Source organism: Oncorhynchus mykiss, chromosome 17 (genome assembly GCF_013265735.2).
Source record: "Oncorhynchus mykiss isolate Arlee chromosome 17, USDA_OmykA_1.1, whole genome shotgun sequence".
Taxonomy (NCBI): domain Eukaryota; kingdom Metazoa; phylum Chordata; class Actinopteri; order Salmoniformes; family Salmonidae; genus Oncorhynchus; species Oncorhynchus mykiss.
The window spans coordinates 8,936,142-8,950,027 of record NC_048581.1 but is presented as its reverse complement, the minus strand read 5'-3'; the positions used below and the strand labels follow the sequence as shown (position 1 = coordinate 8,950,027).

General features: G+C 43.2%; 1 protein-coding gene and 1 long non-coding RNA gene across 5 annotated transcripts in view; one reads left to right on the top strand and one right to left on the bottom strand.

Annotated features, from left to right (window-relative positions):
- Positions 1-224: 224 nt before the first annotated feature.
- LOC110494896 lies at positions 225-11,442 on the top strand. Of its 2 annotated transcripts, none has more exons than XR_005036794.1 (3): positions 225-783; positions 9,042-9,131; positions 9,390-11,442. It is a non-coding gene; the product is annotated as an uncharacterized LOC110494896 (long non-coding RNA). The 2 variants fall into 2 exon arrangements; XR_005036795.1 differs by having other exon boundaries at positions 226-783; positions 9,566-11,442.
- A 464-nt stretch (positions 11,443-11,906) lies between these two features.
- The window catches only part of LOC110485385 (zinc finger protein 664-like), a 95,553-nt gene continuing 93,573 nt past the window's right edge, over positions 11,907-13,886 (bottom strand). For all 3 annotated transcript variants that reach the window (XR_005036790.1, XR_005036791.1, XM_036948832.1), the window contains one exon: positions 11,907-13,076. Coding sequence is in view for 1 of the 3 variants with exons in the window: in XM_036948832.1 (XP_036804727.1) it covers positions 12,262-13,076 (815 nt within the window). In the remaining 2 variants the exon portion in view is untranslated. The remainder of the gene's footprint in view (positions 13,077-13,886) is intronic.

Here is a 13,886-nt window from a genome sequence, read left to right as displayed (position 1 = left end):
ATCCTCTGTTTCCTAAAGAGCACACACACCACAGTAGTCCATAAATACTGCCAGCCAACCCAGGGGAAGCCCTTGGTCTTAAGGCTGGTAAAGTATAGCACTTTGAGACAACAGCTGATGCAAAAAGGGCTTTATAAAATACACTTGATTGAAATGTCATGTAAACATATTTAAAGATGTTTCATTTTGTGTCCTTTTACACACACACACACACACACTGGTGATCCACTGTCTGTTTCCTAAAGACCACACACACACACACACAAGACCAGACACACACGATCCAGGGGAAGCCCTTCTTGAGTACTGTTGTCTATAAATAGGCCAACCAACTGTCAGTGGAAGCACTACATGCTGACTCAATTTCCCTACAGGATCTCTTTCAGGCACCTCCAATAGACGTTGATATGGCAAGCAAAAAGAACAAGTTTGCTAGTGCTGTGATAAGATAGTGTAAAATAATGAGTTTGAAATATTTATATGCACTGCATGTTTCTTTGGTAACTAGCCAGTCACGCTTACAAAAATGTATTTGTTGCGGCAATCTTCCTGCAAACTAAATAGTTTGCAAATGTTTGACACTGGTGGATAATCTGCAGCAAACCTTTGGCAACAATAATATTTATTGCAACTAGTGGCAAATAGTTTACCAGAAGCCATTTCTGGTGAACACATGAGTTCCAAGACCAGTAACCGTTGACGACCAGTCAGCAGGGGGAGAAGAAGAATCCGTTGGAAAATGGAAACCAAACTATCTAGCTGGCTTCCTACCGAAGTTGTCCGGTGAGTGTCTAACTTCCTAATAAACTTTTAAATAGTGTTAGCTAATTGATGCCTAGATGGGATAGAGTAAAACTGTTAGTGTTCAAAAACTGGAGAGTTGAGACCAAATCACGGACGCTGGACAGAGTGGATTTCAGTTGTAACAAAAGACAGTTTTAATGAGTCAGAGATATCTTGTCCCGCAGTTTTACGTGCACGGACCTAGTTCACATAACTCGGCAAGGAGCCAGGTGAAAAAGAGGCCTATACAATGGTTACATACATTTTTATACATAGAATAAAGTAGGTGGAGTCTTGTCGTTTCGGTCTTCTTGACTGGTCGGAGGGTTGGAGGCGGGCCTTGCTCTAGCCAGAGCGGGCCCCATTGGTGCACAGCAAAAGTTCTTTGCTCTTGGGACAGGCCAGTTAGAGGGAGATGAGATGTGTGTTTATATAAGGAAGAGGGGGTCAGTCTTATGGCTGGGTGTATGTGTTCTTACTACGGAATGTCTTTGTTTATATGAGCTATGTGTATGAATATTTATATAACAAATCCCCCTCTTCACGTCTATTAGACGTGAAAACTATAGCAGAAAGGTGGCGGTTGCAATCGTGGGTATACATAAGGTGGTGCTCCTAACCTTGTCTGGTTTGCATGGTGGGTCTGTAGGTGTAGTGCTACGTTTGGGACGGGAGTGATTGGAGGGAGTGATATCAGGAAAGGAGTTAGGGACATGTGTAGGGGTTGGTGTATGTGATGTGGCAGGGTGAAGTAGTTGTTCAATTAACCATGTGAAAGTCCTAGGGTTACTCCAAATATCAGTATGAATATCACAAATAAGGGACCAGATATCCCCAGCCTCACCCAGAGAGGGAGAAATTTCCCTCTAACTGGGCGAGGTTCCCTTCTCAGGGGAGGCGGAGTTTGATGCCGCATCACCTGAGGAAGGAGTGTCTTCATTTGGAATCGAATTTAGGCCGCTCAAATCAGCTCTGACTTCAGTCAGTGTTCTAGAAGGAATTGGGGCTGGGGTGCAATGTGTAAGGCGGTGCCAAGGTGTGCCTGATTTACCTTTGACCTGGACTGAGTGTGAAGTAACCTCCTTCACTTCGTACGGTCCAGTCCACCTGGGTTCCAGCCACTTTCTCTTGTGGACTGTAACCCTCACCCCGTCACCAACCTTTACCTTCAGTAGTGTCGTGTCCCCCGGCAGCTCCCCCTCCTGGACCTTGTGAACCTGGGTAGAGAGTGCTGCAGAGAGAACCGTCAGTTTTTTCACATAATTAGACATTACAATTTGTTGTACATCAAGGGCGGGCATATGACCTCCCTCCCTTGGTGGACCATGCATGACTCTACCAGTCATTATCCCAAAGCTATCTTAGCTTTTGGTTTGACGTTCCACCAGATTTTGGGATTGGGGCCTGTACACAGATCCAAATCTGTGGGTTATGCCAAATCTTTCTTCCACCTGTCTCAGGTGTTTGTTAAATGTGAGCCATTTGTCAAATTTGATTTGTCTTGGGATGCCATACCTGGGTATTAGTTTGGTTTGTAGCCACTTAAAGACTGACCTAGCATCCTCCCCTTTTGTTAGTATTGCCTCTACCCATTTGGAGAACCTATCTACTATGACTAGGAGATAGAGTTTGCCTTTAGATAAATTTTCGGGGCCCATGTCGGTGTAGTCTATACTAATATCCTGAAAACATGCATTAGGTGTTACGTATGAGCCCATTGGTGTTTGATATGGTTTCTTTGGGTTGTGTCTGTCACAACCATTGCATTCGTCACAAAATAAATCATCGTCATAAAATAAGTCAGTCATATTTTTTATGTGAGGGTGCCACCAGATGTGCGAGGCCTTTTTGGAGGGTCTTTAGTTTGCCTTCGTGTGTGGGGCCATGTGTTTCTCATAAAAGTTCTGGGTCCATCAGTGTGGCCTGCTTCATGGGCATGGGCTGAGTCTGTATAGATATTCAGTCTTTCCTTTTCCTCTGATGAGGACCTGCGTCAATCCGATGATTTCAGCTAATTTGGCCGATGCTGGTTGAGGGATGATGGCTGATTGAAGGGTGACATCACGAGGTGAGCTGTTTTTTTTCAATAGCTTTTGCTACTGCAGCAACGTATCTGGAGCATGTTGACTGTCCTACCTCAATGTGGTCAAGTTTGAAGAGTAGTACATCAAGACCCTTCTCTCCCCCTCTTGTTTCTGGAATAGGACGGATGAGGTGAATCCTTCCCTTCCAGAAACATCCAAATGGAACTTGTTCTTGTAGTCAGGTGCAGTCAGAGCTGCTGCCGCTGATAGATCCGTTTTCAGGAGTGCTATGGCTGTTGATGCTTCAGCCGTCCAGGCCAGGGGTGCATGGAGGTTCCTTGATCGTAGGATGACCGGTGCTGCCACCCCCTCTGGGCCACACCCAATGGTACAACACCTGATAGGTGGGGTCAGGTGCATCATGTCTTCGTCCCAGTCTGCAGTGAAGAGGCAGTCATCAGTTTCTGTTGCATTGAGTGTGCAATGGATCTCAGCTTGGGGAGTCTTATATGGGTGCAGAGTGTAGATTTGAGCTTTCAGTTGGTTGAACTTAAACTGGATGTGAGGGGTGGCAGGCCCTGTGGGTAGGCATTTTAGCCAGTACACTTCTTGGGCTTCAGACAGTGTGGTCATCGGCAGGAGTGGCATCCTCATCATTCTTACTGGGTGATCAGGTGTTGAAGTGGGAGGGTTGGTTGTAATCTTGCTGCTCCTGCTGCATGTGGCTAGATTCTGGGTGGTTGTATGCTGGCTGTTGCTGATGCATGGGTGTGGGTCCTGGTAGCTGATGTTGCAGAGGTGGGTTTCCCCCACTTCCTCTTGCTCTCCATTGCTGTTGCTGCGGGGAGAGTGGTTTCATGCAATCTCTGGCAAAATGACCGGTAATTCCGCAGTTAAAACACTGGTAGTTTCCCCCTCTGTGTTGTCCAGTGTAGGGACCCCGTCGAGCCCATACTGGGTGTTGTTGTTGCAGGATATACTGCTGTGGGGGAGGGTATTGGGGTGGTGGGGCTGCCTGCTGTTGGATCATCTGAGAGACAGTCTGTGCCACGATTTGGGAGATGTCTGTTTTGGTTCCCGGCTCCTTCGTTTCTTCCGCCACCATCTGTTTCTTAGGTTTTTCTCCTTGTTGTGCTTCCTTCAATTGGAGTTTCAGGAGTTGTACCTGGAGGGACTGCACCTGGCTCTCAGCACCCCCTCTTTCCTTGTTGTGCTGGGTCACATGGTGGTGCACATGAGTGTTGAATTGGGTCAGAGGAAGTGCAAACAACCCTACCGTTCCTCTGAGTTTGGTTTTAACATCTCCGGGACACCCGTTGACCACCATTTCCTTCCACATGCTGAGTGTGGTATCAGTGTGATCGAATGGTTCTTCGTGGACCGATCTCCATGTGGTCTTAGCCCTGTCCAGGTATGCTGCAGGTTGCTCACCTGGGTTGATTGTGAAGGAGGATAAGGTGGCATGGTTTCTTTCTGTAGGGTATGCTCTCCGTAGAACTTCCCATAATCTGGTACGGAAGTGGTCTATGGGCAGTGTTGGGGCCCGCCATCCAAGGTCAGCTGCTGTCATGAGGGCCTCCATGGTTCCGTGGTCGGTGGCTCTTGCTAGAAGTGCTTTCATGTCTCCTAGGCAGAGTTGCAGGCCTGACGTAAGTGTCTGCAGTTGATGTAGCCACGCTGAAGCTCCTCCATGTAGGCTAGGCATCTGTCCCATCAGTGTTGTTAAATCAGTCATTTTCCAGGGCTGGTACTCCACAGTGTGTGCATCACCTGGTGTCGGTCGCAGGGGGTACTGTCCTGCCATCTCCTGCTCTCGCTCTCTTCTATCAGCAATTCTGGAGGATCGACGGAGTGTTTCGGACCCCATTGATTCGGTAACTTTGGTTACTGTTCCTCTCATTATGTCTTCCACACGGTAGGCTCCCTCTCTGTTGTTATCTTGGTTAGCTATTAGCTCCCTGAGTTCCTTAGCTCGAGCTATTGATGATTTCAGCAGCTCCTGCATCTTAGTCACGTTTGGAGCTCCCATCGGAGCTGGGGTGAGCACCATGTCAATTTCTTCTTCGTTTTCGATATCCATGTTCTGATGACAGTCCTCCCTATCCGTCTGATAGAAGTGGTTTGAATCTAATCTTGTTTGTAAGTGTCCTCTGGTTTCAGAGGTGAGAGAGTTCACAGAGGAGCATTGCGGCCTCCGTTCCTGGGGGAGGTCTCCTGCTCCTGGAATCCCAGTTTCGAACTGTTCACATACCATATGGCCATCCGTTATCCCCAGGGTAATTTCCCCCTTTAACTCCCCTATTCTCAGAACTGGAGCCTGTATTGTGGGAGGTGCCCTGGGCAGGAATGGGTTGTGTGACGGGCTCCGGTGATTTTGTCCCTTTGAGTATGGCGGGGGCTGAACTGCCTCCATTGTCAGTTGTGGATATAGTGAGGGAGAAACGGCCACAGGGGGAGCCGTGGGCAAGTTCTCAGGCGGAGCTTTAACATCCCCCGACGCCACAATAGCCACGCCCATCATGTCTGGTGTGTTTTTGGGCAGCACCCTCCTACTCTCCTGTATGGCCCATGTACCTATCTTGAGCTCCCCCTCTGCTCTCTCTCTCTCTCTTGTACCTACTTTTTTGAACCTGTGTATGTTGTTTCTCTCCGCCTCACTCGCTTTTGCATGCTCTACTGCGTCCTCTAATTCTGTCTGCATATCTTGGAGTTTCCCCCCTGTAGGTGGTCCTCCGCTAAAATAACCTGCTTGTGTCCATCTTATCCGTAATCCTTTCCACACTTTCTCCACTTTCCCATACTGTTTTTTACCTCCCGCTCTATCAATCATACTCTGATCTAAATAATCATTGAATTTTAGTTTGGGCGTGGTAGCTGCAGACATTTTATCTAGTTCGTCTGATAATGTGTATAATGCGTTATTTAGGTATATTCAATCCTTACTATGTGGTGTTTATTTCTATCGTTGTATGCTTAGCCTGTCCCTGGTCGAGACAAAGGGGGTTATCAATATGTGACGCCCGCCACGTGTGTATTTCACCGGTATTTTATTTGAATTTGTTCAGCGATTCGTTTAGGTATTTTCTATAAATGATTCTGCGATTTCCTTTTGGAACAATATATCAGTGAATATATGCGGTTCTCTAACAATTTTCAGAGTAATTCTAGCTCTTTAGGAAATATCGATAGAATTTCTAGACAACTAAGAGTTGTTCAGTGAATTATTTAAATACTTTCTGTAAACAATTCAGTAAATTCCTTTATGAACTTATATCAGTAAATTCGAGCGATTCTATAGCAATTGTCAGAATAATACTATATATTTAGGAAATATGGATAGAATAGAAAAACCCCAAAATCAGTGTGTAGCTTTTAGCGTCTGTAAAACAAAGTCTGTATTAAGCTCGGCGGCTTATTTAAATACTTTCTAGAAACAATTCAGTAAGTTCCTTTATGAACTTATATCAGTAAATTCCAACGATTCTATAGCAATTGTCAGAATAATTTAAAACTTTAGGCAATATCAACAGGAATGAAAAAAAAACGAAAATCAGTATTTCGGCCCGGCTGCTGTCAATCAAAATTGCACGGCCATTCGATACTAAGGTGGCTTTGTCTACCAGCACGTGTGCATAATAGCCCAGTTACGTATCCCAACCTACTCCGCGACAAACGTTTCTTTCAATTTAATTTCCCCCATCTCCAAATCATGGAATGTCAACTCTGGTTCATCTTATGTTTATTGTTTGATGTGCAATAGCCACATCATTCCCGATCTCTGTCTAGTGGAAGGCCAAACTTACATATCCTGTATCTACTCGACTACACCTCTTACAAAACCTATTAAATAATACACAGCTTTTTTAATAGGGCATTTTTCATGCAGATTCATTCAATCCAACCACACCTCCACAAGACCTATTCGATGTTATATGTATCAACAGGAGATTTTACTTGCAGATCCGGTTCATCTATCATTCAACTATAACCACACCTCCACAAGACCTTATTCGATAGTACAGAACGTATCAAAATAGGAAATTTTTACTTGCAGATTCGGTTCATCTATCATTAAACTATAACCACACCTCCACAAGACCTTACTTGCAGATTCGGTTCATCTATAACCACACCTCCACAAGACCTTACTTGCAGATTCGGTTCATCTATAACCACACCTCCACAAGACCTTACTTGCAGATTCGGTTCATCTATAACCACACCTCCACAAGACCTTACTTGCAGATTCGGTTCATCTATAATTCATTCATTCGTATGAAATTCTCATTGAATTTCCAACATCCATAATTGTGTCCATTACGTGTTAAAACACAGCCACTATTTAACGTCACCTCTATACACAACCCAATACATATATAATTAGGACAGTTTTCTATGCAGATTTCAGAACAAATAGGGTCCCTGGAGGAATTTAACACATTGGTCAATCACAATTCACACATTCCTATTAAAATAACTGAGTATAGGCCCATTAATAAGAATATGTATATATATTTTTTTTTTTTTACAAAACAAGATATCTTTAATCAATGTCTTAGGTTCTTATGTAAAAAATTTGGGCACCGATTCATACTCACGCCCAGTACTTTCTGATCAAAATTTGGTTTAGACTATAATACAATATGCAGATTTCGATATAACGGGCTCTGCTCACCTTTATATAGAGCGCTCCGATCAGATTTCCTGAGGCAAGATGAATGGCTGGGGAAGTCACTCTTCCGTCTGATTTTTTAGCCGTGATCAGTCTCGTCCTCTCACACTAACTTATAATAGATCGAATTCAAGAATAACCAAACTCTGCTACCAATTCTGTTAGTGTTCAAAAACTGGAGAGTTGAGACCAAATCACGGACGCTGGACAGAGTGGATTTCAGTTGTAACAAAAGACAGTTTTAATGAGTCAGAGATATCTTGTCCCGCAGTTTTACGTGCACGGACCTAGTTCACATAACTCGGCAAGGAGCCAGGTGAAAAAGAGGCCTATACAATGGTTACATACATTTTTATACATAGAATAAAGTAGGTGGAGTCTTGTCGTTTCGGTCTTCTTGACTGGTCGGAGGGTTGGAGGCGGGCCTTGCTCTAGCCAGAGCGGGCCCCATTGGTGCACAGCAAAAGTTCTTTGCTCTTGGGACAGGCCAGTTAGAGGGAGATGAGATGTGTGTTTATATAAGGAAGAGGGGGTCAGTCTTATGGCTGGGTGTATGTGTTCTTACTACGGAATGTCTTTGTTTATATGAGCTATGTGTATGAATATTTATATAACAAAACACATTTTATTGATATCAGTTTCAATCTGTCAGCGCTACTGACTGACTATCTAGATAGCTAACGTTAACTGGCTAGCGCTTAGCTAATTAATGTTAGCTATATTTTTTGCACAATTAATGTGATATCTAGCTAAGTTAGCTAACTAATGACTTGCCTAAACACTTTTTTTGTGAATATGTCGCTGTCTTTTAATAACATATGCATGTCAATATGCTAGCGTCACGGTTCAGTAGCATGTTAGCTAGCACAACAGTTAAAAGTAGCAACAATATGAGCACACTTGGCGTCAAAGCATTACTTTCGCAGATATCCTTCTCCTACCCGTGGTGTTGCAAGAGGCTGCACTGAGAAGAGGATGCATATACACCCTGGAAATATGTTTTTGGTGCACTCACTCATAACACTTTGTTTGAGTGATAAATGTAGCCCATTCATTCTTTGTATCAATTAGATGGGTGACATGGCTGGTGAGTATGCGGGCTATGGAAGAACTGGGACATTTTCAGCTTCCAGGAAATGTTGTACAGATCCTTGTGACATGGGCCCGTGCATTATCATGCTTAAACATGAGGTGATGGCGACGAATGAATGGCATGACAATGGGCCACGGGATCTCTGTGCATTCAGGTGGATGGATTATCTTGGCAAAAGAGAAATGCTCACTTACAGGGATGTAAACAAATTTTTTTCACAAACTTTGAGAGAAATAAGCTCTTATTTCAGCTCATGAAACATGGGACCAACACTACCCGTTGCGTTAATATTTTTGTTCAGTATACATTAAGTGCCTTGGGTATACAAGGCTAGGGGTATACAAGGCTATGGTTAATTATTTGGAATTACAAGGAGAGACATTTTCTGATCCCCCAGAGCTGTGTGATCTGTACTAATGTCCCTGCTCTTCCCTACAAATTCTAAACAATTTGTCTATGTTCATTACAGGCCCCACCTAACCTGAAGTCAGTGCTGCTGGCTGTAGCCTTTGGCAACGTCATTGTGCTGATCGTAACCAAGGGGGCGGGTCTGAATCAGGTAAGTCCCACTGGTCCTGCCCTGTATCACTGCTGGCTTGCCTATGAAGCTAAGCAGGATCAGTTTTGGTCTGTCCCTGGATGGGAGACCAAATGCTGCTGGAAGTTGTGTTGGAGGGCCAAGTAAAGGGCACTTTCCCTCTGGTCTAAGGAGATCCCAGGGCAGTAAATGCAGGACATTGCCCTGCATAGGGTGCCATATTTCAGATAGGATTTTAAAACGGGTGTCATTGACCTCAAGATTAACCTGTTACTCCAGTAGGTCGTTTGGGGGGATGCAGACGGCTCTGATCTCCTTGGAGCTAGAAAGGTCAGTCCCGGAGCTGGACAGGTCATCCTCCATGGAGCTAGACATCACCTTCTCCCTCCCCAAACTAATTGCTAAACACGCCCCCAGAACTAAAGTTAATTAAAGGAACTGGAACTTACCTTCAGCGGGATTTGGACTGGGGACATCTCAACCAACGGACGTCTACCTCGTTACTGCTGTGCGGTGCTTCTCTACGCTGTTCGCCTGTTGACACGGGGACATGCCCGACGCAACTGCGAGAGGCTTCACCCAACACTGAAACCCAGCAGGCCCGGCACAACGCGAGACCACCAAGCAACCAGCCACAGACAACCGTGCCAGGCTACCAAGAGCTCAACTCATACAACGCTCTCTATAGCACTATTTTTCTCCAGCATGTGAGTGCAACTCCAATTGTTGGCCAGTACATGCTCTAATTGTAAGTTTTGTGTGCCCCGAGGCTACAGACACAGGGGACACATTCGACGAGGCTACAGACACCGGGGACTCATCCGACGAGGCTACAGACACCGGGGACTCATCCGACGAGGCTACAGACACCGGGGACTCATCCGACGAGGCTGAGAGGCCTCGTATTCATGGATGCCAAGGGAAGACAGGATTTTTTTAAAATATAACTTTAGTATCAATATTTCATCATTTTCTTTCAAGTCATAATTTTTATTTTACCTTTATTTAACTAGGCAAGTCAGTTAAGAACAAATTCCTATTTTCAATGACGGCCTAGGAACAGTGGGTTAACTGCCTGTTCAGGGGCAGAACGACATATTTGTACCATGTCAGCTCGGGGGGTCGAACGTTCTAACCACTAGGCTACCCTGCCGCCCCAAGAGGCTGAATGTATCTCACCAGAGAAAGTACCTGAGCGAGCACCCACCGTCCCTATGTGTTGACCATCTATCTGATTCTCTCTGGTCAAAAATGGTATGATTATTGTTGACGCCTGTAGCATTGAATGCAAGGGAAGCCAGCAAGGATTTGGCCTCCCTTGATTAAAACATTATATAATAATAGCCAATCAGCTTCGAATTAAACTGAGTGAGCTCAACTGTGAATGGTCCTGGCGAACCAAAACAAAGTGTCAAGGGAGGCCAGTTTGGATTTGGCTTCACACCCATCACATCAAGGTGAATGTCTTTGACAGAAAAAAAAAAAATTACTACATTACTATGAAAACCAAACACTGGATTTACAGAGGTTTAAATGGAAACGTAAAATCAAATTAACTGAGCCATCTTTTGACCAATCCCTAAACTTTTCTCAAACTAAGTTAAGACATGTACCATGGATATACATTCCATATTTGGTTCTATGGTTCATGAGAAGATTTTTGAAGTATTTTTAGCATTTAGTGTGGCTATATTTGAATGCATAAATGTTGTTTTCTCAAACTCTTTAGGGACTATTGTGATTAGTCCAAGGACCACATTTGGAGTGAATTTGACTTTTAGTCCATGAGAATAACATTTTGTATGATTTGATTTTAATTACTAGCATTACATAGTCAAAAGTGAATTGTTAATGGTTTTCTTAATTGCTTAAGATATCAATGTTCATCATAGTAATGGTTTTGTTTCCATTATGGCCATTGTGGAGTGGATTTACAAAGGATCTAAATGGACAAGTAAAATCTGATGTATCAATTACTCAGCCGTCTCTTAACCAATCCCTTAGCTTTTCTCAAACTAAGTTAATGGTTTGGGTGTTATTTGGACTTATGGTTCATGAGAGGTTTTTCAAATGTTTTCAGAAATTTCCAAGATAGAGGGAAATCTATCCTGACAAACCTTGTGGGTCCCTGAGGCAAATGTTTTCAGCACGAGGAAAGAAATATTAATACAAAGTTTCAAGTCTCTTGGTCAAATGGAGAGAAGAATATGAGGGTTTACGTGAGGCTGCTTATAACAGAGCCACCTATAGGCCAATCAGTGCCATTATTATTGACCAAGCTACTCATGGCCTCTAGTTTTTGTGTGCCAAATTAGAATAAACAGTTAGCAATCTATGCCTCAGTCATTTGAGCATTACAAAAAAAAGACTACAGAGAAACCCCTAATTATTCAAGTAATCGTCAAGTAATTGAATGCAGCAACTCCATTCCTATTCATTGAAATGCATTCCAATTGCATGCACACGTTCCTGACTCCAGTCACTGGGTAAGATCAAGCGGATCACTTTAGTACAGTCATCCTCGGGTCACCACCTTTCAAAGTGCGTTGCATTATGGTCGACTGCATAACTTTTACAAAAATCGTGTGATTTAAAAAATAAAATCGTGAAAAATGAAGCCCAAATACCACCTTACAAATACCACCTTACAGTGCATTCAGAAAGTATTCATATCACTGGGCTTTTTCCACATTTTGTTACAGCCTTATTCTAAAATGAATCTATTTATTTTCCTCATCAATCTACACACAATACCCCATAATATCAACGTACTACAATACTCAAACTCCAACACATGACTTTGAATCCTCTACTTTCGCCACTATCATTTTTATTTCATAATATAGCTACAGTGTTAACATGACACCCAAGTTAAAAGGTTGTCACCCATTCTTCATTCACCTCCACAAATATCTACCTATTATACCCATGATTACCATCATTTATTAGACATCCAGTGTTTATTACATGATACTCAAGGTTTATAAGATGTTACCAGGGTTACCCAGGGTTGAAGTGGTAAAACAATAGGTTAGGTAACCGCTGAGCAGTGATCCAGATGACCAGAGACAAGCTGTGTGGACATTAATGCCGGAACCCCTGTCCTATTTGGGGGAGCGGGTCCTATTCCCATAATAAAAAGCAGCAGAACTCACTTTAACAGATATGTCGTTAGATTTGATGAGTGATCGAAACCTTTCCCATACTCAGAGCAGTGATTAGGCTTCTCTCGTGTGTGTGTAAGCTGGTGTCTATTTAGGGTCTGTAAAAGGGAAAAACTCATCCCGCAAACAGAGCAGTGGTAAGGCTTCTCTCCGGTGTGTGTTTGCTGGTGTACCTTCAGGGCTGCTACTCGACTGAAACCATTCCCACACTGAGAGCAGTGGAAAAGTTTATTTCCTGTGTGAGTGAACTGGTGTCTCGTTAGGTCTCCTGCCCGACTGAAACCCTTCCCACACTGAGAGCAGTGGTGATGCTTCTCTCCTGTGTGAATTAGCTGGTGTGTCTTCAGAGTTGATGAATGACTGAAACTCTTCCCACACTGAGAGCAGAGGAAAGGCTTCTTTCCCGTGTGAGTTATTTGGTGTCTATTTAAGTTCTGTGAAAGAGAAAAACTCTTCCCACAAACAGAGCAATGGAAAGGTTTCTCCCCTGTGTGAGTTCGCTGGTGTATGTTTAGTTTGCTTGGGGTCTGAAAACTCTTTCCACATTGACCACATGGGTGTGTCTTTCTTTTTTTTGTCGGTTTTGATTTGAGGTGAATTGGACAAATAGAACTGTCTCTGCAATCTGAGCAGGGTCTTGGCCTACAAGTGTGCCTTTTCAACTCCTCTGGATCATAGAAACTAGTGAAGCAGTCCATGCAGTGGTGATGTTTCTGTCTTGAGTTCCTCCGTCTGTGTTGTTTATGGTTTCCTGATGCTGTGGAACTGGGCTCACTGTCTGAACCTGGGTTGGAGATCTCTCCTGTGGGATATGAACAGATATGGGGTTAAGTCCATTTTTTGTCCTAATAATTCGGACCAAAAAGAAAAATACGAGCCTGTCATGTTTATGATGCCTTTCACACCAATTGCGAAATATCATCCTTCTGCAATCCGTCAATAATTTATTCGGACCCATGAGCACCAGGTCATTTCTATGTAAAAGGACCCATGAGCACCAGGTCATTTCCATGTAAAAGGACCCATGAGCACCAGGTCATTTCCATGTAAAAGGACCCATGAGCACCAACATGTGAAGTTCATAGGAGCATGTCAAATTAGATGTCAAATGAAAAGTGATCTATATTTGAGAAATTAAGGCATATATACACATTTTAAACATTTTCCATCCTAAAAATGTGAAATAAGCAAAGATTTCTGGTCAAACAGATGGTAAAGGGGTCTTCAGTAAAACAAGTCTTACGGTATCAGAAATACATCAGAACACAATAAGGAAGTAAAGACGCCAACTAATATTAGCACTTCTATTTAGATTAGGATCAACTTCTCTGCCTTCCGTAAGTTTAAGAAACATTGCCTTGTGTCTTGTAATTCTGTTACCAGAAACCCACATATCTTGAAGATATTGTCTAATTTCTCTCCCTCATGAGGATAATGAAAGTTCACAGAAATAACAAGTAAAAGGTAGGACTATTAATTAAATTTTAATGTTTTAATGATTCAAAGAAAATTGATATCAGTAAAGTGTTAACTCGAAATGACCAAAATCAGTAACATAATTTCTGAAAAATCAGTAACGTAATTGTAATGGGCTACAATGGATAATCATAGT